This window comes from Poecilia latipinna, unplaced genomic scaffold (assembly GCF_001443285.1).
Source record: "Poecilia latipinna isolate Pla-1442-1.1 unplaced genomic scaffold, P_latipinna-1.0 Scaffold6, whole genome shotgun sequence".
Taxonomy (NCBI): Eukaryota; Metazoa; Chordata; class Actinopteri; order Cyprinodontiformes; family Poeciliidae; genus Poecilia; species Poecilia latipinna.
In genome coordinates, this window is record NW_015112622.1 from 100,915 (window position 1) to 128,630 (window position 27,716).

At 39.1% G+C, this 27,716-nt stretch overlaps 1 protein-coding gene across 7 annotated transcripts in view; it reads left to right on the forward strand.

The window, feature by feature from the left end:
* nrxn2b (neurexin 2b) overlaps nucleotides 1–27,716 on the forward strand; it is an 825,611-nt gene that overhangs the window by 77,597 nt on the left and 720,298 nt on the right. For 5 of the 7 annotated variants that reach the window (XM_015016195.1, XM_015016655.1, XM_015016584.1 and 2 more), the window contains exon 3: nucleotides 21,246–21,275. The exons of the other annotated variants lie outside the window; for them this stretch is intronic. In XM_015016195.1, the coding sequence (XP_014871681.1) occupies nucleotides 21,246–21,275 (30 nt within the window). The remainder of the gene's footprint in view (nucleotides 1–21,245; nucleotides 21,276–27,716) is intronic. 7 annotated transcript variants of the gene reach the window in all.

The following is a 27,716-nucleotide window of genomic DNA, read 5'->3' on the forward strand; positions in this document are numbered from 1 at the left end:
AGGAATTTCATCATAAAGCGGGCGTCGACGGCCGCCACAAACGACGCCGCTTACGTCTGTGTTTGCCAGTTGCGGTCAGGCGTTCGCTGACATGGACACCGTTTGCATTCTAAAGCACCAAGCGAATTTCCATACGAGAGCTCCCCGTCGACGGCAGATAATTAACGACACGTGTAGCCACGTCTGACGGACGCTGCATGCAAACAACGTGTCCTCTCACTCCACAGCTGTGTAGCGTGGAGACCCGGGTTGCCACGGCTGCAGGTGGCGGGAGCTACAGGAGTCTGAAGAGCGTCCTGGGTTTTGTGAGACGGATAGAGAAATCGTTGAGCTTCGAGATGAAGATGGGATGACGGGAGCTGAGTTTCAGTCGACCAAGCAGTTGAGCGATTTGACTTTCGGAAATAAATCATCTTGATGGAAGCGCAGCAATTTAGAAAAAAAAAAATATGCTTTTTTAAACCTCAGACGTTTTGAGGTGGATTTTTTGGGGGGCCATATCAAAGTTGGTTTAATTTGTAAAACTTCAACAGAAACATTCTTTTTCGCATCACATTTTTTTCCTGCTTTTCTTACTTGTGCTTAAAAATCTCCTGGTTATTTGGTTTGACGACACAGTTAAATATTTAAGATAATAATAAAAAAAATCAAGTGATGGTTCTTCTTAATTGCTGCTGGTATTTTTGGAAACTCTAATCCTGTTTTTGTGCGGCTTGGAAAAATCCGACTCCTTTCTGAAATGTGGTCTCAGTGCTAATCTCAGTTTGATGAGATTTGTTTTGGAAAGCAATTAGGTTTAATTGCAGGAGTTTATATTAAATTGATCTGTTAATAAAAACTGATTGATAGGGAAATTCTTGATGGGGCCATTACTGAGGGGTTTCCTCCTTAAATGTGTGTGGGGCTTATTAAATTATCGTTTGATTGGAGGTGTTGTTGTTTTTTTGTTTGTTTTTTTAACCAATTTTCTTGTAATATGACGTCCTTTTAGGAACCAAAACATATTTCTTATTAAGCTCAAAGTTTTATTCACACAATTCAATCAATTCTGGACAACTAAGCAGTTATAGTGCTAATCAGTGATTGCGTTTAAAATGTTCCAGCCAACATGAGTGGATGTTGAAAGAAGAAATTCTGCCCAGGAATGCTGGAAGCCTGGAAATCAGCCCTCGCTTGGTCGCTCTCCCTGCTCTGTAAGTCTGTAAGCTCCCGCTGCTGTTGCACCATCTCCAGATAACATGCACACAGAGGTGTGATTGATATGAACATGAAGGAGTTCTGAAGCCTCCGAGTGTAGCTCTGGAGCCAAGAAGGGCTGCGACTCGGTCCTGTAGCTTAATACAAGCAGCACGCCTCTCATTACCTGCTCTTCTTCTTGGCACCTTCAGCCGAATCCGACATTCAAAGGCATCAAAATGAAGCGACGCTCGATGCAGAGCTGGTGTGAGAGGTGCTGCTTCATTTACAGATGGGGGGGGGAGAGAACACCAAACTGCTCACTCAGATTTGTTTCTGTCTTACTTCTGGCTTTCTAAAGCTAAGAAACTGTATCCAATAATCTCATGGGTAAAATGTGGACCGTATCGTTTAAAAGTGTTGAGTTGCAGCAGAGGAATTAGCCTGCTTTTGGTGTAACGATGATTCTTTACGGATTTTAAGCGTTCGCAGGCGGTCCTGGCCTCAAAACCGAATGAATACCAGATGTTTATTCTAGCAAATAATTTACAGTTGGATCACATGTAATTTGCAACTTAAAATCTTGACAGTAGGAGTTGTAAAACCTTTTTATAGGACGTGTTACTGAAGCAGAGGTGTGTAATGACATGGGGAAAAACCTAATGTTATGCGTTGCTTGGTAATTAGCACTTATAATATTTCTTTGCATTTGTACCTATTGATGCAGTTTTCAGAGATCTTGTTCTTGCAGGGGAAATTGAAGGGAATGGTGAATAAAAGACCCAATTTATATTTAAGGTACCTGCTAATAACCTAAAGTCATGAGCCTGCTGGTGTATGGTGATGTTGTTATAATAAATTTTGCTACTCGTCTCACATTTTACTTGTAGTGTTCCACCCAAAAGGCATGGTGCAGTTTTGTTTTGTATTTTTCTTTTTCTTTTTTAACATAGACTGAAAGTTATGCAAAAAAAACCCAGCTTGACTGAAAGACACATTTTCATATCAGATAAACACAAACTCATCAATAAAACTTACCAGAGGGATTTTCATAGGACATATTCCGTTGTATTCCAGTTTCTCTTTCTGTTGATGCCACATGATGCTCTTTAGTACACTTTTAGTTACATAATACATAGAACATGATTTAGTGTCACTGACTTTCACTGTCTAAGATAGAAATGATCTCTTGTGATCATATATATATATTTATGCATACAAAATATGAAAGTAAAACTGACAGTAAAGAACACGATATAAACATGAACACAACATCTAAAGGCATGATAGAACATGTAATGTCATTTAAATTAATGCTTGGGGCTAACGCTAAAGTTAGCGCATTAACATTGGCTTCCAGTAAATACTACAGTGCGTCACTTCAACATCTGCAGGATTGTCAGGGGTGTACTCACTTTTGTGATGCGTTGTATGTTGACATACTGCTTTAGCGTTAGTGGAAATAGTATTTATGATTAGTGCTTTTGTTAGCACAGCTAACTTGTTAGCTAAAGGTACCCAGCACTGATGGATGGTTAGAAATGTGATGATCTTGACGTTGGTTCTAAACAGAGCTTAGCGTGTACAGCAGTGGAGGTGTCCTGATTTTTAAGTCATGCTATTGTGGACTACTAGGATTTATTTCCTTTGACAAACTCTTGATTAAAATTTTAAACAAAAATTTCAGTTGTAGCTTTTTGAAAGTCTTTGAAAACTTCCTTCATTCTTTATTCATTCATTCATATTTTTCAAATATGGAAGATCCTTCTGTGAATTAGTTGTCTTTGTAAAAGGAAGAAAGCTAGCTAAACTGTATTGAGGCTCGCTAGCATCATTCAAACCTAAACTGCTTGAAGCAGGTTCCTTAAATGTCGTATCAGCTCCCCTAAACTTGTACCTTGTAACCAGGTAATGACCCCCTGCACTGAACACGGTAATAAACCAAAATTAAGGAACTCTCTCTGGTCCATTAAGAAGCCCATTAATCCAGTTTGCTGTGGGCTCCCTGTGGATAAACTAATCCAGTGGGAACTGGACACACTGGTAGGAAGAGACGCGTAGTGGACGAGAGCCAAATAACTGGAGGTTCCGCCTGATCCAAACCCCTCTGTTCTGCTGCCAGACGTCTCTGTAGAGCAGGGGTCCCCAAACTTTTTCCTGCGAGGGCCACATAGCTGTTCCTTTCTGTGGTCGGGGGCCGGTCTTAGTTTTTGCAGTAAAAAAAAACAAAGAAATTCTTGTCGACGGGGGGGGGAGACGACGACACTTTTGGATAGATTTTTACCCAGAATGGAAAAAACCGTGAGTGAAACGGTGACTGACGAGTATATATTCCATTGAGGGAAAGTAAGTTTCACAATTGTTCAAAAGCCCCCTGGTGGTTGAAGAAAAATCCACATATAAACCGGAAAATACAATATATGAAAAAAAACACTGAATGCTCTCTGGTATGAGCAGGCGGGCCGGATCCGGCATTGTTCAGGGGGCCGGACCAAATGACGTGGCGGGCCGGATCCGGCCCGCGGGCCGTAGTTTGGGGACCCCTGCTGTAGAGCTTCAGGTAGTGGATGAAGAGGAGAGGAAACTCTCACCACGCGCCTTCGACTGAAAACGCCCTCCGCCACCCGGTTAACATTTTCCCTGAGCCTCTTTTTCTTTTTATTGAAAATTACTAAAGATTCAAAAATAGCTCAGTGAACAGATTGAACGGTTTTCTTAAAGAGCTGTCTTGGGGCTTGAGCAGCACGGAGGATCCAAGAGGAAGTTTTGACAGATGGGCTCACTAGAGCCCAGCACAACAACGCTGTCTGATTAAGAAATCCCACACTTTAAGAACGTTGGCCAGAATGACTGCTGGTTGAGATTTTGGAAGCAGTGGTGATGACAATTTCTAAAACAAAAAATAATAATAATAACATTCTCCACAGCAATGGTTAAAGTTCACTCTGGCGCAGGCCCCTAAGTATCAAATGTATCGCCAAAGGAGCTTCTAGACTCCATGCAGGCACTTTAAAATTTATGTGGCTTACATTCAGCATGATCTTCTACAGAAAAACTATATTTTTAACAAGCTTAGAGACACGGCTCCATAACTTTTCTTAAAATGTAAGGAATGTGTTGGACAAAAAGACTTTTCCCAACCATCCACTGCATTTCTGCTCCGATAGAGAAGAGTTTATTTGGCTGGGATTTTTTTTAGAGTTTTACTAGAGTTTTAGGACCTACCTAAACTCTGTGGTCGATACTCTGATGATGCCACTTTGCACCCCTGGATGGCCTGTTTCTCTGAAATCTCTTGGTATGTGTTAATTCTGGGTTGCCCCATAAAGTTAAGACTGGCTGCGTTCTTCCACAAGTACTGCCTTTACTCATCTAGTCATGTAAATCCAATGTGCCAGTCAACAAGTGCAGTCTGCTGCCGATCAAAATCGCTTGCCGGACAAGCGATTTTGATCGGTACAAGTTGGACGCAATACCCGGCTTGTACCACCCCTGAAGCAGTTCCGAAAAACAGGGAGGAACTACACAGGATCTGCAAATGGAGACGAGTCTGGGGGTTGAGTCTGGAGTCGGGGCTTTAAAGGCTCCGCTTTCTACAGGGGAGGTGGGTCACCAACTATCAGAGCCATTACTGTACGGGAATAACTGAGCTACATTGGAATGGATTGACTCAAATTATGTTAATGTGTTACAATTCTAAAATCCAGACCTAAATCTTACAGGCTAGACTTAAAAACTTGCTCTAAACAGTTTTCATTCAGCCGATGCGACTTAAATTGATGTATGTTGTAAAGAATGCACCAAGCCTTTATTTTTCACATTTGCAAAGCTAGTAGAGATGTACCCAAACAGACTTGTGGCAGTAAGGCAGTAAAGGTTGTTGTATAAAGTATTGACTTGGTAAGGCGTCTGTTTATCACTTGTGTAAAAAAGAAGTAAGAATTATCTTTCCCTTTTTAATTATAGACTTGATTGATTTGATTTACTACGTAATATCGCATTAAAATGCATTAATGTAAGGTTGCATTGTCACAAAACACTTTTGTAAGGCACTGTAAATTATCAGTTTGAAGGCTCTGATTCACAATTCAGTCAATGCTTTTGTAGCAACAACACAATTACTATGGTAATAAATAACACTGACAGCCCACTACCATGCTACAGTTAGCACTGAGCTATTTCAGTTGTGTGTTGAGGTAGAAAAATGGTCCTTCAGAGGGAGGTGGGGGGTCCGGACACCTGTGAGCCAGTTAAAGGGGACAGAAATATGTGAAGCATCAACTTTGGCCCCGTGTTTTAGATAAACATAGCCAGTTGGGTCAAACCTGACAATGCAGATAACACACTGTGGCTGACTTATCTCTTCTCCCTGTCACACAAATGCACTTACACAGAGAGTATGGTTCTCTTGGTGCATGTTGCTCAGAACGGTGTCTGGCAAAATGAATTGCTAATGAAGCTCTATAAAAGACTATCTATTCAGACACAGACCAATGATGTGATGTACTGGATTGTATGTAAAGCATCAGTTATGTATCTATTCGAGACAGGAAGACAAGTATGGGCCAACCCACCGTTGTTATCCTGTTGACGTGTCATTTGTTTTGCATAAATCTGAGTCTGACTTTTAACGGGTTGCCTTTTCATGCCTGGGATGTGTCCTTGTTTTCAGCCTTTCCTTTTTTCTTGACATAAATCAAGAAAAACACAGCTGACTTAACAAATGCACAAAGCTTATAACGTCACGTGTGCCACAGCAGTAGTTTATGATCGTATACGGATTCAATGCTGCTGTAAAAGCAGGGAACTGGAATTCTGCAATTCTAATGTACGTGGGGCAATGGTAGCGATGGTGTGGAAGTTTCTCCTGTAACCAGTGGGTTGCCGGTTCAAGACCCTGCACTGTCCATTTCTGGCGTTGTGTCCTTGGACACTACCTTGCCAGCTGGAGGTCAGAAGGTCAGCTAACTGTCAGATTGATGAGGTAAAACATGTAAAGTTGGACTTACTTTATCAGTGGAGCTTCTGAACATGGTCATCCTTCTCCCCATCTTGGAAAGCCTGTGTAGTTGATCCATGCAGCGATCAAGTCTAAAAAGTCACCAGAGAGCTGGAGGGCCACTGTTTTCAGAGTGTACTGATAAAGCCATAATATGTCTGTACACAAGAATGGACACTATTAACCCACATACCAGGCGTACTTCATTCTGCAGAAGTCCACTTGTACTCTAAGCAGACTAAAAGTGGTCGTCCACCGGACACGTACGTTTTTACGACTGTGTATGTGGTGTTACACAGCAAACTGCTTGGAGAAAACACTATTCCCATCGAACTGTTTTATAAGTATAACACCAAGCAGAACGTTGAGAGTCAACACAAGCAGTGGCAAGGACGCCCTGCAGGGGGACTGCCATTCTGTGCAGGACTAGCCGGTGTGCAGTTGCCATCCTGGTAGAGAAGAAACAAGGCTAGGCGCCCAACTAGCTCAAATTTGCTAGTATCCATTCAGTTTGTGGGAAGTTAAGGAGTCTGTCAAAAGAAAAGGAGACACACCTGGTAAACCAGTGTTTGCAAAGTTTGCACGGTTCATAGAATATGCACAGAACGCCCTAATATGTTGGAGCCTGAACTCTGAGGTGGCATTAATAAGTTGAAATGAGTTCAGTGTCAGAGACTGTCATCAAAAGATCTTTTCCACTTTAAGTTCTGTAGTAAAGGGGCAGGTTCTTCAGTCTCTATTCAGTGGTTGCCTTTGTTTTAACTACTTTCTTCCTATTTGTTTGAATTATTCAGTTTCCACTTTGTAAACAACCATGGTCAATGTAGTGTAACAGATGTTGTCTCCATTATGTTGCTGATGGGATAACCATGAGAAGATTTTTATTTTTATCTGAGTAAATGATCAGGTATTTTGCGTACAGCAACTATTCACACTTTTTGTGCCTGCGAGACACTACAGCCAGGTTTATTAACTTATTCTGAATCTCCCTGGACCTTTGAGACGCATGCATTATGAATAACATAATAAAACTGCTTGCAGAGATAGACAGTCTGGATGAAGTGTGTAATATAGCACTGAGGTCAAACAGAAAATGTTTCCAAAATTAAGAGGGGGTGTCGTTTTTCTGCAAGAAACACAACAGCTGGACCAAGCATTGACTCTAAATGGTGGAAAAATAATGAGTTTGAATTAATAAAGCAATTTAGTTTTATATCTAGGAAAGCCAATTTAATTTTCCTGTTCTTTTTTTTTTTTTTTTTGTATTTCCTGTAGTACCAGTTTCCTTAGTGTCCATTCAACCCCATCTGCACCGTCAGACATTTGTTACATTTTCAGAAGTTTAACTAGAGGGATTCATCCCAGTCTAATTTCTTTTGATCAGCTCTCTTAGCTCTCTTTCCTCTCCTTCCACCATTGTGCTCCTTCCAATAGCTGGAAGTCAGGAACCATCTTGTTTGAATATGCATAGGACTTCCTGTTGCTGTTATTTGTTCAGTCAGCCCAATTAGGGTTTGGCATGATGAAAGCAACCAGCAAAGCCTCTGCTTTGAATGTGAAAAAGGGGATAATGTCATGTCTGCAGGAAAAGGAAACTTGACATTTGCTGAGGTCTGTTTTTTTATATATAAATGTATGAACTTAAGCTATAACAGTTTGAAATCATCATCATAATTAAACAACCACAGGAGAGACTGTCTATTATTGTCACTTTAAGGCTGTTTATGAGAGCAAACCTGTTAATGAATGTTTGTATCGTTAACCATAGCTGTTTAAGCTAGTTCATATTCAGAAACATAACAAATTAATACGTTATGTTGCCACTTTGAGAAGAACAGGGCCTTTCCAATTACTCAAGTAGGCAGTTTTCATTTTTGACAAACATAAAAGTACAATTTTTTTTTATAACAGTTTTATTTTGCAGGCATGCTTTTATTTTCTAATGGCACATTCATTCTATTCTTCACATTCCAACACACTGACACAAATCACATAATGCTCAATGTTTGCAACAAAACACATCTTGCACATCTCAAAGTTAAGTCTGGAGGGATATTAGTAAATAATTATAATGACTTAATTGTATTGACCATATAATACCTAAATTTAATCAATTTGATGCCTCAGGAAAATATGAAATTTGTTTGGTTTAAATAACTTTGTCTTGTCTATTTAAGTCCTGGTCCCCTTGGAAACAAAACAAAAAATCTTTCCAGCCACTTGAAATAGACACTACAAAAATAGTGTCTGAATTATATTAACTATATAAAATCTACATTTAATAAATCGGATGGTTCAGTAAAATCCAAAATTTGTTTGGTTTGAATAACTTGGTCTTATCTATTAGTATTTGAGTCATTTATTGTTTTTTCTAATTTCACAAAGTTGCATATTTGAATACTTGTCAGATATTTAAATGAAGTTGTAATGTAGAAAACAAATCACTTTCAAAGCAGTGTACTCTTGAAGTGTAACGCCTACATTGACAAATCAATTTACATAATTTAAATGTTTCAATATTGACCAAAAGTAATCCTGAATGTAACTCTTGATGATCGCACGGCCATAAGAGAAACCAGGCGAGACCCTCCAATCTGAAGGAAATCGAGCGTTTCCCCAAAGATTCTCAGAATCTACCCATAAACGATGAATACATTTGTCACACACATTTCCATTAATTTTCCCCCATAATTGCCAAACCCCTCTCAAACGACTGAACTTCCAGGAGCGTTGCCGTTGTCGAGGTCTAATGGTGTTTACGAGATGTTGAGTTAAATGAAGTTGGCGCGCCGACTCAGCTGGAGGACATTAATTTTCCATTAAGGGAAGTTGTTGTGGTTACCTGCTGACGCCCACCCTCAGACACAAAGCGGGGTGGGGGCTTCCCTGTCGGTACCTCACTGGGAGCCTCCCCCCGTTTTTAGGAAAACTCATTACAATTTCATGTTTTATTTCTCCAGACGCAAATCTGCAACACACGGCGTGGCGGTGTCGATGCAGAGAAACAGGATTAAGCTCCGTAGCGCGAGAGATGATTGTCGAAATGAAGTATTAGGCATCAAGAGATGCTCAAGGCAAGGTGCTGATTCGCTCTAATGTCCCTGAAGATCTCTTTGCATTTAACTTGAGCTTTTGTAGCTGAGAGGAGTAAAGAGACTTTGAAGGTTGTTCTGATTTTATTTTTGCGATCTGAAAATAACTTGGCAATGGAAGCTGGGAAAAGAAGAATTAAAGGAATATTAAATTCTGAACTTTTGCATAGGTGAGGGTGGAGCACTTGACTTGAGGACCGGCTTTCTTTCTCCATCAAAAAGGGCTGTTTTTTTTTTTCTTTCATAATCCCAGGAAAAGGGTTGGGGAAACAAAAAAACTTTGTGTGTTTAGTTCATGTAATGAGCTACAAAGTGGCAATCAGAAACATTCACTCAATGAAATTTGCTTGTGAAACAGGACGGACAGACAGATGGACGAAGGGAATATGGTGTGTAAATCTGGCAGTCCAACACGAGAAAGAGAATAGAAATGACCTTATAATATTAATGTGCATTATAAAATATCATTCCATACATTAAGCAGTATATTCCCATATATGGCCATTAGTATTTATATGTTCTAATATATTGCAAAATAAGTATAGACCATATTGTATATGTATAAATATGTATTGCGATTACAACCAAAAAGGGTACGATATTTTTACATGTATCTTATATCTTGTAATGTATTTTTAATACATTTTTGAATATATTATTGTAAATACATTGAATTATATTGATGGCACATGTATTGTACAGGAAATTATATATTTCCTGTACAATACAGGAAATATATTTCCTGTATTGGAAGAATGCAGAATTTAAAAATACTGCATTCTTTTTAAATTCTGGTAGCTTATCTGTTTTCTTTCTGTGTTGTGGTTGGTTGGCATAAGAGCACTACAGCAGGTTTTTCCTGACGCCTTAAACACAAAATGAATCTAAGTTTTTCCATCCTGACATATGGACGTCTGATTTATTTATGAGATGTTTAGTGAAGAAGGAAATGAAGCTGTACGATCTCTACACCCCCCACTGTCTCCAAGAATTTATTCCTCACAGTGTTTTCTGTTACATACTAGCAGTTATAATTAATAATAAAGTGTGAATCAATGGGGATCAATTAGTTATGGATTTAATTAGTTGATATGAAGTGTGAGATTTTCTTTAGTCACCCTCTCTGATCTTTATCCAGTGAGGCAATTAACTTGAGATTTAAGTTTTTGCAATATGGTAAAAACGATCCAATCATTGTCTGTGTCCAAGTATTCATGGAAGCTCAAGAAGGGGAAGGTACCTACTTCCAGCGGCCATTGGGTGGTAGACCCTGGACATGTCGTCAGTCCATGACAGAGCAACACAGAGACAAACACGACCAAAAACAAACACACTCACTGTGAAGGCAACTTCAGGATGCATTCACACCAGTCCTGTTTAGTTCTCTTTACTTCAACTCCAGTCCGTTTGCCTAGAAAATCTGGTTCGTTTGGGGAGATGTAAATGCTCAATCATACTCTAATGCAGAACAAGAAAATGAACTCTGGTCCAAAAAACTTGGTTCAAATGTGTTTGTCAATGTCATGTGGACTGGAGAACGCTCCCAAAGCAGGAAGCGGACTGTAGCGCAGGGCACTCTGGGTAAGTTCAACCAAAACAAATACACGAGTCTACCTCTTGCTGGAGAAATGGCTGGTAGAGTTTTGCATAAGACAAAAGAGAAATCCTCCAACCGCTAATATCTGACCCTACTTGTTCTTGGTGCAGCGTCAGGACAGGCGAGGAGGGGAACAGGTTTCTCATTGCGTTTGGTTTGTTTGGCACTCTGAAGATGTAACAAATTTTGCAATTCTGGTCCCAAATAGAACAGAGTTTACTGGCCTATCAGATGTGAAAACATTCTTAGACTCCCCATCTAACCTAGCAGGCATATTTTTGGACTTTGGGAGGATCCAGATTCCCCAGAGGGAACCCATGCCAGTACATTCAAACTCTATTTTCCCCAGACCAAGACTGCAGTGAAGATGAAGCCGATGCTTTAAAAATACAAACTACTAGTAGAAATAAAATGTTCGTCAACCTCTACCAAGACCTGCCACGACAACAAATTGTACTTAATGATAAATTGTCCCAGTAGTTGTTATAAGCGATATTGTTGTTTTAAGATCCTTTGTCAATAATTAATAATGATAATAACAATCCAAGTTTGCCCTTTCAATAAAGTTTTATTTTATAACGAACACTTAACACTGGAACTGGGAGATATTTAAAATTCTTAAATAAAACGCAACCAAAAACAATAAATGAAACGAATATAAACATACACATACAAACATCCAAAACCAAAAATGAAATGGACTATTTTTTTTTTTAATTGCCCTTCAAAATATATTAATCACAAGGTGAGATAATCAAGCTCATTTAAATGTATGTGATTAATTGATTAATTGCTTATTGTGACAGGCTTAGCCAACTGCTACTATAAACCCAATGACAGGCTGTTATAAGCCAGACCTGTAGGAATATTTTGAGATGAATCATTGCCATCTCTTATCCCGGTTAGCAGCAACGCACTCATAGAGTAGCAGCATCACTTCAGCTTGATTGTAGAACCCACTTCAAACATTGATTTAAAGGTCTCACCTGTATTCTAACATGTACACACCCCTGTAAAAATGCTATCCTGTGGCAACACTTTGGAACTGAAAAGTTTTTCTACTTTATTTGTGTCATAATTCTTATAAAACGTTAGTACTGCCAAGATCCTGATAACATTATAACCACCAGAGGGCGATATTTTGATTTTATGTTGCAGGTGCCATAACCATGACGCCTCTGCTCTGCAGAATATGCAGTAGTTAAACTCAAAGCTGAAGTTTGCAGCCTGCAGCAATTAGCTCAGACACTTATAACTATATTAGCACCTACCTTATTCTGCTCTCATATCAGTTTCCGGTGATTGTAACTAGTCCTGTCAGACCTGTAAACTCGTTTACAATTTAACTTATTTTGTTATCCAGTAAATAAGCCACCACAGTAACAGTGTTTCAATTTCTACTTTAAGATTCACTTTGTCATTCAGCACTACCTCAAGAGGTAGAACTTATGATTCTCATAAGATATATGCTACGCCCTGGTTACCATAGCAATAGTCTAACGGTATTAAACAGCTGTCTGTGAGAAATTTTTTATTTTGCTTTTGTCATGTCAAAAGAACACCCATTGGCTAAGAATGCAGATGTTTTTGTACTTTCAAGAAACCTCCTGGCAGTATTTCTCACTATTTCCATCTTTTTCTCATTTCTACCTTAGATTCTGACAATATACTGAGTTTATAAGCCAGAGCTAATGGGATTTGCTGGATGCAGTTTTCTGCATTCATGAACCGGATGTAGTGCACACCACTCTGGTGGCAAAACACTTCTGTTATAATCCTTTGTATGTTATTTATATGTATGAAGCAGCATTTGTGGTATATGTACACAAACTTTGCTGTATTCAGCCTGTAATGGGATTGATGCTAATTTGCGACACTCGTCATAAAGGGGTCAAGCATTTATTTTTCTCCTTGTCAAAAACACACAGTAATATGGAAGAACATGCCTGATTCTGAAAGTTGACTTGAGAAAAGGGGGCAGGATCACTCATTAAACCATAAAGAAATACATTTGACATTTATATAGTTTTGGTATTTTGAGATTTTCAAAAGACTGAACTATATATAGAGTATGCTCAAAGATTCAGATGTTTAATACGTTTAGCCTTACTGTCTTCTGCTCCATCCTTCCTGTTAAAACATCCAACGATGTTAGAAATACCCACCAATCAAATGGATCACCAATCAGAGCCTGTCAGATTCCAGCCACCAGCCATTTTCTTGGATCATTTGTAGTTTGAAGTGTCGATGCTGAAGTACCTGTTATCAGAGATTGTGGTTCCAGTCAAGTCTCATTGGTGGTGTGTTACTCTGAGTGATTGTAACTTTGAATAATGACTCGCATCATCTGACAGACCTGGACACAGTTTAATGCATCACGACTGACAGATGACCGCTGCTGCTTTGTAAAACGGAACGAGACCATAAAGACTTTATGCTTCAGTTGCTTAGTGCTTCACCAGGAGTCGGATACCCTGTGGTAGTTCTGTGGAAACACTACACTGAATGAATAGACTCGGACTCAAAAGTAAAGCAGCAGATCTCACACGTACTAAGATAAGTGCAATCTTGTTTTCTCCCTTTTTTGAGAATCACAGGAAGACCAACCCGAGAAGACTGTCCAGGGGTTTATTCAGTCCAGATGATTTGAAGAAACATAAAGAATAGTTGCTGCAATTTGAACAGCAAATACACACTTTGCTTCTATTCCTAACATACCAGGTGTTCTGCTGTTTGAATTCTATCCATCCTGTTGGCGCTCTACCCTCTCATGCACCTGTAACACCAGACAGGCAAGTTTCTGATGTGAATAAGACATTGAATTACCTGTCAATCAATTTGGACAGGATCGGTTCAAGCAGAGGAAAGAAACAACTGGAAAACAGACTCACCTCGAACTCACCTCTTTTACCAGAACATCAAAAATAATGTCGTTTACTCTCGATTTGCAATGACATTTGTGTCAACCAAGAAACTTCAGCAAAAATGTACAACCTTAATTTTTATTTATTTAATTAAAACAGCACTAATGTTCGGTTTGATAGTATTTACGTTGGATATTTGTTCATTTTCCCGTTTTGTTCGAACAGTTGAGCTGCAGCATTTTGCATGACTCACTGCTCCCCTTTCTAATTTGTTTCTTAAAAATACTATTAGATTTTTTTTTTATTATTAGTTCTGTTTCAGGGCTAAATAATATGTAACAATCAGCAGTGCAGTTAAAATATAAAAGTGTTCTGGTAATTCTATTTTGCCTAAGTTGATTAAAATTTTCATTGCTACTCTTAAATTTTTTATGTAGAAACACCAGATCTGCTTGTGGGGGAGAAAAAAAAAGTTGGTCTGGAGAATTTATTAATAAAAAATATTCCTCTTGATTCATTAATGGTCCTCATGGTATTACAAGTGGTATTGCGTATTTTCATTGGCAATGAAATCTTTGTAGAAATTAAAGGTTTTGCGCATTGCAGTTTGGTTAAGGTTCACTGTGGCCATTGTGTTGTGAAATCTAATAATTTAAGTTCCGATTGACATAAAATTGCTGTGAAAACAACGGGGTATACAAAAAAAAAATCCACAACTTTCATAAAGTCCTAATTTATGAAAAGGTTTGATATTTGTTCACTTTTTGAAGCGCTGAAAGACGTGGAATTCATATGGCAGAAATGTTTGTAGCCGTTAGCTCCTCATCACCTGCTTCTCTTCCCCGTACAATTGGCACTCAGACTGAATTATTAAAGCCTGCTGAAATCTGCTGCAGCTTTAATATTTAGTTTTGGAAAGGTCATACATTATAGATCAGGCCGATGAAATGATAAATGTTCACATTGAATGAGATCAACCTTCAAGCTATTGCACTGTTGTTTTTAAGCAGAGCCTGTACCTCTTTGCTAACAGAGATAAAACAGCATTCACAGGGGTAACATTGATCCAGACCTGATGGAAGCATTAAGCCTTGATTTGCCTCATGTTTGTACAGTAGATGATTCTACTGATGGTATGTTTTTCTATGGCATCTTTTGGAATTTTTATGAATTTACATTTAGGTTATTTTTGATTGATAAATGGAAAGCCATTTATCTGCCATCATCAGTAGCCATGCTAACATTTGTGGCAGGCTATTTTGTGGTGAACCAGCTGTAGCTTAGCAGATTGCTAGCGAGAGGAGTTAGCACAAGAGTGACAGATAGCACTAAGACCTTCTTCCTGTCTCTGATTGGTTGTTTTTGACTGGTGTATTTCTGCAGTTTATACTAGGAGCACCGGGAGAAGGCTTGTTTTTTCCCCCACAGATTATCTGTATTATATTGCAACAACATAATGAAAATTTTAACAAATATGTATTCCCCCCCCCACCCTAAAAGTTACATACTGTAGCTTTAACATAAAGTGCATGGGGTGAAACGAGGGCAGAGTTGCTTTGTTGGGCTTGGAACCCGTTCACAACTGTTTCTAGTTTAATGTATTACTGCTGTTTCAGTTTGTACCTTTTGATCATGCTTGCTTCCTTCTTCAAATGTAGATTTGAACAGCTGTTCTCAAACACACTTTGCATTCAGGAAAACAAAACCTGTCTCTACCTCGATATGTTTTCAAGGAGGACATAAACCAGGAAATAACCAGATGTCGGTGTAAGTCTTTGGAAATTATTCTATTTAATATGCCATAGTGCTTATGTGGATGCCACAGGAGGGAGGGGGGCTTCAAGGTGAACATATTCTTGTGGCTCGTTCTGTGTGTTCATCCAAGAAACAAGGGCTGCAGCGTTAGATGAGAACCCAAGTTGAAAAGGAATAGAAGACGATAATGATGATGACGGCCATTTTTCTTTGTCCCCCTCGAGTGGCGAGTCGCTTCTGCTGTGACCCAACACATCTGCTCGTGTGTGTGAATGTGTCTGGGATGATGGAGCTTAAGATTTATTAAAAAAAAAAAAAATAAATGCAAGTAAAGCTGTGACAGCTCTTTCAAAAATGTGTGCCGCTATAAGACAACCATTATCTGCTAAACATACATGCTATGCTAATTGGATGCTATTAGAGGTCTGTTTTTAAGCATCCAATGGTTTAAAAAGAGCGTTTAGGAAAACTAAAGAGCATTATCTACTGGCAGATGAGAAAGGAGGAAAAAATAGGTGCTAACGTAGAGTTACATATGGAGGCCAAGAAGGTTAAGGTGAGCAATAAAGGTAATAAACAGAAGGAAATGGGAGAAAAACAGGACATAACAGAACAATGTCTTCTTCTAATGACAGAATTATGACTGGCCTCCATCTGCCACTCGATCATAACCAGGCAGTCCCACTCTCCAGATAGCACCCGTTCCATTAGACACTCCCATCTGTGCTCGCCACACGATTAACAATGTAATCAATGCTCAGATGTCAAGGAGGTGCGAGAACGGTGGCTCGGATTTCATCACGCTCCCAGGCTGTAAGGAAGCAGCGCTGCTCGTCTTGTTGCCGTGGCAGTTTGATTTCCTCTCCGATGTCGATGAAGCCTTGAAGAGCATTTCCTTATGATTGGATTTAAATGTGTTACAAAGATAATTGGTGTAAATGCTCAATCCCGCTGCCTTATCTGTTGTCAAGCCGGTGGCTTTGAGTAGTAAGGAAGGACGTTGGTGTGAATGTAGCGTGTCCCATAATTTGGTTTATCCAAAGGAAACAACTACACAAAGTATGTACCATAATGTTTATTTTTTCAATTTCCTTTAAAGCAACAAATATTTTTTTTTTTATTCTTAAATGCTTGATTTGGCAATTGAAGTCTCACATTTTTTACTCCATTCAACATAATTCAAATTATGTTATAATTGTTGTGTTAATCAATGCTGGCAGTTTCAAAAATCAGTCACAGCATTGATTCTGTTTTAATTTTTATTTATTTTATTGATTTATTTTATTTTATTTTTTTATCCAAAAATACGTTTAAAGCTGTTTTAACCATTTAAATTTGACTCAAAATGGCTTCACCTGGTTGAAAACATTTTGAAACAATTTCAACACCAGAGAATAATAATAATAATAATAATAATAATAATAATAATAATAAAGTGACATTGAAATAAAACTGTGTTCTAAAAGTTGATTTTCAGTCAGTGACCTAAATAAAGACTGACACATGTTGATTTGGCTTGGGGATTTTTATTTTTAATTTTTATTTTTTTTGCGATAATGATTATGCATCAGTCATAACATTATGACCACATGTGGTCCAAAACAGGCCTGACTCATTGCCAATCTTAGCACCCTAAAAGTATATATTATATCTAACACCAAGCTTGCTATTTCTTCCTGCTAAGAGTTCTCCATTGAAGTGATGCACATGCATTAAGTCATTCATGCAGTTAAAATGGCTGTCTGATTGGTGGGACCAGGCCACCTCCTTCTGTTGCTCCATGGTCCATTTCTGATGTTGTTTGGCTTTGAGATCCGAGTTCAGGTCCTGGTGAGCCAGCCTTTGCTCTCCATGTGCACCACTGAGACTCTGCTGCTCCTGGACCTGGCTGATGGGCAGCCTGGTCCGTCGCTGTTTCTCCTCTGGGATGATTTCGATAGATAATGACCGCCGCTGCCTCTGAACTCCCCACAAGAGCTGAAGATGTAGGGCTGCTCCTCTCACCCAAACCCTTCATCTCGCCCGTCGTTTCTGCTTCCCTTATCGCCTCGCGTCTTGTTTGAAAGGGAGACTGTGGTGTGTTTTGGAAGTGTGATCTCAGATTGGTGCATACCTTTTTAATAGCTTTCTACCTACACCTTTGTTTTTTTTTCTTTTTTCTTCGTTTCAACGCCTCTTGATAAAAGGCTTCTTATCGTTTCTTATCTCATGTTTTCTTTGTCGTTCACCTGTGTGTGAAACTAAAGCTGGAAGTTTAGTTGTGAATAGCAGCCATTTAACAACCTGCAGCTGCAGCACTTTTTTCTCCACCGTCTCTTTCTCTCTCTGTGGTTCTTCCTCTTCTCATACTTGTTTTTTTTTTTTAATGTATAGATTTTTTTCTTCTTCTGTTCGGCTGCTTCAGCCACATGAGGCTGGAATGAGAGAACATGCAGACGGTGGTGTGTTTGAGTGATTTGGTATGCAGCGACGGCAGCGTTCTGTTTCATTGCAGGAGCCTCAGCCTTATCTCCTTAATGGACTATGAGCAGAGGGAACAAAACCAGAAAGTGACACAGTGAGAATGATTGGTCTTTATGCAAAGGGGGCCGGCAGGAAACCGACCTCCACCGGATTAATAAAGCTCTCTGCCTGTACATTTCCTCTCACCTTGGATCACAGGATGCATTATATGGAGAACAGCAAGAACAGCTTGTAGTCATTTAAGTGTCTTTAGTCTTAAATGACTAAAGAGTCATCTAGCAGTTACATAATGTCCTGGTTTTTAGAGCAGAGTTACAACATAAATGTGTCGTTAACAGGCCTTTACGTCGTCTTTGGCCCCTTGAAAGACTAAAAATAAGACAGTATTGAGTAAAAACCTGAAGTCCCTTTTAGGTCACCGTTGGCTGAGTTGTTGTCTCTGCGTGGCTCCTGTTTGGACCGCTCCTGTTCTTCGTACAGTGCCAAAACGCCGCCGTTTGACGCTGAATTGTTGCCGACGTTCGATTGTTTGCTCGGGCCGCCAGAAGCTTTGTGTTTGAGCTGCTATCGATCACCAAAAGACAGGCCGGCTCGAAAAAGATTTGACCTTTACATTCTCCTTGTTTGTGACCTGTAATGCCGTTTTATATCCTGCTGTTGCCTGAGGATAAATCCAATTTCCTTTTAGTTGGGAATGTTCTCCGCTTTAGGCCACAGGGTTTAATTTTTTTGCTCCTCAAAGTGTTTTCTCGAAGGACTTTGTTCACAAAAAAACATGCTGCTGTTTGAGTTCATGAATACAGCTCCATAGATAGAAATGTGGGGAAAAGACAGACTTATAGATGAAAGAAACAGAAGCAGGCAGGCAGGGACAGATGGACAGATACGGGAGACGGACAGAAACAGAAACAGACATTTAGACAGAATCGGACGGAAACAGACAAACATATAGACAGAGATTGGAAATAAATGGATAGCAAGAAACAGAGACAGATATGAAGACACAGACGAATAGACTGATATGAGAGATAAACAAACAGAGACAGATACAGAGGGACAGATATGGAGATGGATGTAAAGACACAAACAAATAGAAGCAGATGGAAATACAGACAGATGGACAGAGATGGATAGAGACTGAAACACAGACAAAAACAGAAAGAGATGCAGATCAACAGAGACAGAGATGGTGAAAAAGATGGAGAAAGAGATGGAGACAAAGAGATAAAAAGATAGAAACAAAGATAGAGACATAGAGAGACAGAGATGGAGACTGAAAAAGACAGAGAGACAGAAACAGATACAGTAGAGGTGTGAGACGGACATAAACAGACATGATGCACATCACTTTGGTATTTAATGTTTCTATTTCCTTAGAAGCTTGGCTGAATTTGACAGAAACGTAGACGCTGACGTACTTTATACTAGAAGCTGAAGTGAAACATTGTGGCAGCAAAGTGTTCATAAGCCGGCATGTTTCTTCTGTCTACATTCAGTTACAGATCCGTGTTTCTGTAGTTTATACCTTGTTTTCTGTGGTTTGGGCTTATTTCCCTCCTTCCATATATTTATCTAGTTATGACCACAAGCAAAGGATCATCAGATTTCTGTGTTTTCAATAAATATAGCTGCACGTTTTACTCAGTTTGTGTAAAGTAGCCGTCCACCAGTATGAGGTTTCTATGCCGACGTTGTGATGCTGCGGCGGTGCTGACGGTATTTGCTCTGTTTTGTGTTGTTTCAAGTTCTTAGCGTGTCTTCCAAAGTGATTCATTCCCCTTCAAACGTTTTCACGCGTCACGGTGTGAGCTCACGCTCCAGTGTGTTTCTACAGGGTTTTTGTGGGTAGACCAACAGAAGGCGGTGCATAATGATAGAGCAGAAAGAAATTGATGCATGATTTCCTGGATTTTTACCATATCAAAATCTGAAAAGTATGTTTTGAAATTGCATTCAGACGCTCTGAGTCGATGCCTTGTAGAGTCGTCTTCCACTCAGATCACTGCTGTGGATGTTTTGATGTCTGCTCCCGGTTTTAACATCCAAAAAAAGACAAAGCAGAATTTTTTGGCCACTTTTCTTTTCCCAAAAAAAAGACAAAGCTGGGTGGAAATGGTCTTTGTAAGGACGTTTTTATTTCGTGCTGCAGTTTTTCAATTGGATTTAGGTCTGTAAAACCTTTTCTGTCTATTATGATGTACAACTTTGTGTTGGTCAGTCACACACACTGCAAAATCACAAAATGTTTGCCAAGTATTTTTCTCTAGTTTCTTGTAGAAATATAAATCTACTAATCATGTTTTTTTTATATAGCACATTTTAGTAACAAGGCAGTTAAAAAAGAAAATCAGCAGTTGAAATTTTTAAATTTTTCCAAGTACTGCCGTATTACACTTGAATTAAGACAAAATTAGCTTAAAAGTAACTTGTAATTAAGCTTGTTTTAAGTCAATATTTCTTAAATTTTGATGAAAAAGTTTGAGTTCCACTGGCAGATTATATAATTTCTAATTTGGGAAAAAATGTCTCGTTATAAGTGAAATAATCTGTCGGTGGAACTCGAACTTTTTCATCAAAATTTAAGAAATATTGACTAATTTCTTCCTGAAAAGTTACTCCAAAGTTAGTTTTGTCTTAATTCAAGTGCACCAAGATATTTGCACTTGAAACCAGACCAAAGATACTTGGTAAGACTTTGCGTTTTTGTGGCGCTTTCATCAAAACGGCACCGGTTTGAAGGTTGGCAGCTGAAACATGACTGAGGTGGAAAAGTTTGACGGGTGTGGAGGCCTCTGAAAGGCCGTCGTGTCTTCTCTGTAAATCGGCTCAGGTTCCTGCTTTGTGGTTTGAGTAGCGATGGAGATAACCAATCAGATCCAAGCCTGTTTTTTCTGCCAAACAGTTCTCTGTGTGTTCCATAAGTACTCCAGTGGAAAAAAAAAAGCATTTGTGTGAGCAATAGCCTTCGGCGGTTGCGCCAAATGAAAATGCTTTTTTTTTTGTTTTCCAGAACCCCTCACACCTCACTCAAGAAGTGTTTGCTTGTTTTCTGTTGTTATTCGCTCTCTATCTCTCTATCTTTCACTCTTTCTTGTTTTTGTTTTGTTCTTGTTTTCGTTTATTTTTTTTTTTTGTACGTTTTTCTTTTTACTTTTAAACTCTGACATCCAAGTCTGCCCCAGGATGTCTGTCACAAACTGCAGTCCAACGTTGTGACAATGCTTTTTTTCCTTCCCGTGCCTTTTATGACCTTCTTTTTCTGCCTTTGTGTTCCTTTTTTCTGTTTTTTCCCCTTCAAGGTCTGGCGCACCTGACGTTAAACGACCAAGGTATGGGTTTATTCGTTTTTTTTTTCCTTTTTTTGTTTGTTTTCTTTTTTTGCCTTTTTTTTTTAGAGGAATTGACTCAGCCTCTACGCTCCCAAAACTACTGTTCTCCCTCACAAATTCCTCCTCTGCTTTCCACCTTCCCTCTGTGGTGTATCCTTCCATTTTTCTCCTAAATCCCCTGCTCTGTTTAATCCTTTTCATCTTCTTCTCGTCCATGTCCTCTTTAACTTTCCCTCGTTTTTCTGCCCCCCTCTCCCTCCCTTTTTGATTGTGCCTCCTTCCTCTCCCTCGCTGCCATTATCTTTGTGTTTTTTCTGTGACCTCCGTCAATGTGTGTCCCACCCCTTGTCCTGTCCTATGGCTCACGTCCTGGACTTCAACACTGACCACCTTTGACCCCGCCGGCCTGACCTTGGGGCTGAAGGTAACACTTTTCTGCTCTCCCTTTATGCTTGGGCTTAAAAAAAAACAAAAAAACAAAAACAACAAAAAAAAAAAACCCTAACCTGAAAAAACTTCTGATTCTATTGGAAATGTGTTTGTTGGTCAATGTTTTAACAGCGAAATGCCTTCCAGCTTCCATCCACTAACACTTCAAGGTGAAAGTGTTGTCGAATGTGCAGAGTTTCTCATCACCACTCTGCTGACATTCCCATTGTTTGGCAATGATTTTGTATAATTTCCTCGATGGGCAAACTGTGACAAGATGAACTGGGATCAGGTTTTGTACGTTGGTTTTCATGGGAAATGTTTTGACATGAACACAGATTTCTACTGATGTTTTTCTATGTGTGACACAACAGCTGTTTAATATCTGCTACAGATCCTCTTTTGTCACAGATTTTCCCTTTTTTTTTTACAGGTTGACAGAATTGGTTTTAAGTGACTCTTCGAGCTTTTTTTTTTTCCTCTGATGTCTTTTCATTTCCTGCCCTTTTTCAGCCTCTGGCCTCTCGCCGAGCCTGGCTTATTGAATGTGGTGTTAAAGCAAAGTTCACGAGAGGAAAGTGAACATGTGCAATGAATGTTTTGACCTTTACTGGAATAGAAAGAGGTGCCTCTCCTCTCATTATGAACCATGTCACACAAAAGCAAGAAAAAAAAAGCTGCTCTACTTTTTATGTAATTGTCTCTTTTTTTATTGTTGTTATTATTTCAGCCTCCTGTCCCAATCAAAGCTTTTATACATTTCCTTTTCCTTCAAGTGGTTTACAAAGAGGCAGACTGAAACTTTACCCAACACATCTTGATCCCCCTCTAATCCAGGTGTGTCCAAAGTGTGGCCTGGGGGCCATTTGTGGCCCTTGGGCTGATTTTGTTGAGCCCCCAACTGCAATTCAGCAGTGATACAGATCTGTCCCATGTAGCACAGGAGGTTGATGCATTTCAATCAGGGTAAAATTATTAATGACATCATTTTCTTAAAATGGAAAATGTTAAGTACGACACAAAGTATTCATCTTTTTAAAACTTCTATAATACATGGAATCACATTTATCCACACCCGAATCAGCTTTTATTTAATTTATTAAACCCGGTTAGTTACAGCAGCCATTTTGAAAGAGAGTGACCAAAGTCCTGTTCCTATGACTGAAAATAAATGTATTCAATCGAGCCCAAAATAAATTGAAAACTAGAAGACTTTCTTTTAATACAGCAAACATGCAAAATCTTTAAGTTTTGGAATTACAATGAAGCTTCTCTTACAAAAAAAAACAACCCCCCCACCCCCACCCCCCCAATAATAATAATAATAATAATAAAAAGTTAATTGATGAATAAATAAATTGGGGGTTAGGAGGGTTTGGTAAAAATTTGGTCAATGAGGCAAAGTTTGTAAACCGTTGCTCTAAAGTCTTTTTTCACATGACAAGATTCTAAAATTGTCAGCTGATTTTCAAAACCTGAGACCATAGACAAGATGGTTTCAAAAAGAATAACAAGTCTTAGCTATAACAGGTTTAGCCGTACAGTGTGAGGCGTTGAGGAAAACATCACATACAGACAGATTTCATTCACCAACATTCAGATGTAAGATGGGAAAACTCTCAAAACCTCTCGAGACCAAGCGTGAGTTCAGAGTAAACAAACATGGCCGACTGCGAAGAAGCTCTGGCGATAGTTCAGAGACTGTATTTAATAACAAAGGAAAAAACAGTAGAAAAAGACATTTCCCCACCAGACTTTCTGGTGGACAGGGTTAGTTGACACACAAACAATAAAATATGTTGACTTCAGTTATAGAAATATATATCTACATATAGAGAGAGATATATATCAACTATGACTTCATAATTTAACACCTTTAAATGGGGCCTCTGTCTCTTTAAGAAACTCCTGCTCTTTCTGAAACTCCGCCTTCAGGAAGTCATCACAACATGGCTCCTCTATTAACCCTTTAAGGTTTTTTTTACCAGCATTGCTCTGAGAAGTAGGAAACTGCAGCTCTGAGGAGGAGCTGCGTTCTTGAAGGCGGGGTTTGGTCCACCCAGGCTTTATGTACAGCAGAATAGTTGCCATGGACATTAAAGGATTTCTCAAACATGCATGAAAGAATCAAGACAACACTCAAGGTATGTTCTTGATAAGGGAATAACAATATAACAAAGTACATCTCAAAAGTATCGTGTACTGCTCGTGGCAGTACACGATACTGCCACTTTAAGAGCCGTCCTGATAATCTGGGTGTCAGAAGTGGGAAATTGGGACAAAAGTATAAATTAGAAATCAGCCAGGCACTTTTTGGATACATTTAAAAAGTCTGGGACCTGAGCAGACTCAAACCTCAGAGATGCCCTATGCACACCACACATAATCCATGCTGCTACTAAGTTGACTAAAAATATTGCAACAATAAATCATAAATTACATTTCTCTATCTCTTAAAATGTGCTATTTTTCTCCACAGGCAGAAATGAGTCTGTCTCATTCTAAAGCTGCCAACCTTCACTGTTTTCAATGCCTTTAATAATATGTAAGGCATTATGTCCACTAGAGGGGAGGTCTGAGTTAGCTTCTTAAATCTGAGGCACATTTTCAATGATGGCAAGGATGAAAAAAAAAAATCTAAATATTGTACATGATTTTAAAGAGAAATAAAAGGAGCCATAAAATACGTCATGACATTCTGATGGAGAAGTTCTACTTGTTTCTTTTGTCTTTTCTTTTCTTCTTTGGTTCTTTTGCTAGTTGCACATCAGTGATACTGTGCCACACTGCCCCAACCCTACAATTACCAATTTCTGTCTGAATATGTATCCACAAACTTCCAGATCGACTAAAATAGCACAACAAATGAACACGGAACGCATTAGTGTGCTTACCATTAATTCACTAAGTCCGAATAAACTTTTAGCAAAATTATTTTTTATCTGACTACCACACACCAAAAAAATGAGGCAAAAATAAGTTTCTCGTTTAAAACACACTCATTAAAACAAGAGCTTCTTGTTATATCAAGATGAGTGTTATGTCATTTTATAAAGATAAGATATAAAAACAACATAAAGGGGATAAACGAGCACAGAGGGACTCGCTATGACTCTCCTCCTCACCCTGTTTCCTCTACGACATACAAATCCCCAGAGCCGTAGCTTTTTTACTGTTACGACGTTTAAAAGATGTTTTGGTTTTAATGAGATATAGACGCCGTTATAATGTGTTTTTAAAATCTTGTTAAAAGGAGGAACTTTTCTCATTTAAACGAGTTTTGCGTCTCCTCACAGCTAGAAAAGTTTCCTAATTTAAACGAGATGCTCAGCCCGAATTTATTTCGGCACTTGGGCAGTTAAACGCTTCCGTAGCTTTTGTGTGGCTTAGCAACTAAAAAAAGAAGGCATTCAATACTCTGAGCAGATGTTTTCTAAGCGTAATCCTGTTATCTTTATACTGCCTCTGTTTTTTTCTTTTTTTTTTGTCTCGTTAACATTTCCATAAACCTTCCTCAGCTGAACTTTATCAGGTATGCATTCTGGGATCCACTCCAAACTGAGCCGCCAGTTCATCAAAGCCGACATGCTTAAGGAGAGAAAAGCAAAAACTGAAAAAAAAAAAAAAAAAAAGGAAAACATTGGAACAGCAGGAAATCTGACACCAACATTTATCCATTGTGATTTCCCTCTAGCATTGCTCTAAATCCAACATGAGACATATTTTAGATTTTACACTTCAAGGGCAAACTCTTTTTGTTGCTTCTTCTTTCATTTATATATATGTAAAATAATATATGTAAAATGTGTAAAATAATAAAACTACAGTTTAGTAAAACATTTTTTGACCTTTTGATGAGAACTTTAAAAAAAATGACCTTTTGTAATTCCTTAGAACAGGAGTTCCAGACCTCATAAACCTTTGGCAAAACTTTAGGTGCTTGCTAGCTATGCTAGCTATGCTAGCTGTGCTAACATGAGGAGCAAAGCAGCATGATAAATTGGACTGGCAGCCAATCAGAAAGATGCGCATGGCAATAAATTATTCCAGCTTATATTTTATAATTAAGCTTAAGAAACAAATTAGAATTTATTTTTTTAAAAATGAGTAAAATATTTCTTAGATTACATTTTTTAATTTTTGCATTTTTTTTCTCATCTTCCCACCAGCTTTCCATAATTCCCCCATTTTGAATAACACTGCCTTAGAAAACCTCGTGTTGGCGATTTGTGTCAACCTCACCAGGCAGCACACAGTTCAGCTTGGACTTGGTCGTCTCCTCTGGCCCACAGCAGCAGCTAAAAGCCATCACGGTCCAGCTGTTGGTCCAGGACGATCTGGTAATGGAGTCTGATCATCAAACTGGATCCTTCAACTTCAGGGTGATGGGATGTGAAGCGCTTTGACATGGGAGCCATAAAAACAGAACAGGGTCTTGCCTTTTGTTTTACTCAGGGGCTTCTGGTTAGCCCCCTCTCCATCCTGACTAGTTCAAACGTGTCCTACCTAAAATACATTTCGGTACTTTACTAACATCAATCCTTGAAAATGGCCTTTAAAATGATGTGCAGTTGCAGTGTATAGATTTAAAATGTCCACACACTTTGGTCCAAACTGTGTCAAATGGCTGATGTTGTGGCTTCTGCTAAGGAAATGAGACACATGCCTAAAATCTTTTGCCCCAAAATAAATGTGTAGGGATTTTTAAGCTACTTGCATCAACAGAGCGATAACCTTGTAGAGTAGTGGTATAGGAGGGATCTTTAAATCCAGCCTTCAAGGTCCAGTTTTTATGCTACGCTAACACAGCAGGCAAATACGACCCAAATCTTTTTTTTTTTTTTTTTTTCCCCCAAATGCGACCTGTATCCAACTTCATCACAGCAGTCTGAACGGCCTAATTCTGATCTTTTGATCCCTAAAAAATCTGATCTGTGCCTCTCTTATTTGCGGTACTGAATTGGATACGTATCATTTCTCCGTGTCATGTCGCATTTAAACCAACTTTTCATCATCAACGTGCGTCACAGTCCTGCCCCAGAAGGAGTCAGACATGATCAATCCAGATTTAAACAATGGCTGAAAATTATAATGATCAAAATTATAAAATGCGTCTCGTGGCAGTGAAGTGCATCACGTCACAATCCCACCACTCTTGGTTCTGACTGCACATCCAAACAAGCTGCAGCAATGACTGCACTATTGGTTGTGCTTTCTTTTTATTAACGTCCTTCATGTGACGATCTCGTGACAGTACTCTCAGCTCTGAAGAACTTTAAAATCGATCCATAAGCAGTGGTGTCCATTGTTACTCCCATAAACAGCGGGTTGCTAAGTTCTTCTTCTGCGCAAATAGGTCGTCGCTTTGGGGTCATTAACCGTTCACACCGATTGTAGCCTTATTGGTCCAAAACACCAGAGTCGGTTTTCTGAACCACTTCCTCAGGGTGCAACCATGTCCTCCAGAGTCCTGCTAACGATCCTGTTACTCGACTCAGGTGTGTTGAAGCAGAGAAACATTTAGAAGTTGCAGGACACCGTCCCCTCAGGACTGGATTTGAAGACACCTGTTCTAAACTAAAAATGTATACTGCGTTGTTGAAGGACAGACTTTTAATATTTTATTCAGAAAAAAGTTGGAATGTGAACTTTGCGATCGTGTGGCCGTGTGGACACGAGAGCTCTCCTACAGGGAAGTTGTTGTTCAGACATGATCTTTGCAGTCTTTGTGGGGACCGGACCTTGATCATGTTTGTTTCTCACCTCATTTTTAAACTCGACCAAAATACAAAAATGGCTTTAAATGTAACAGCAACAAACGGCTACAAACTGAGCAGACCTTCCTACATGATCTGTCAACAATGCAGCGGCATAAAATAAATCTCAATTCTGCTGCTAAAGCTGCTTTGTCATAATTTTTAAAAAGTCTTTAGTTTCTATGTTAGACTCCATACCCTGGTAACAAGTCCAATAGAGCTTTGGAGTTGACGTCACAGGATATGACGTTTTCGT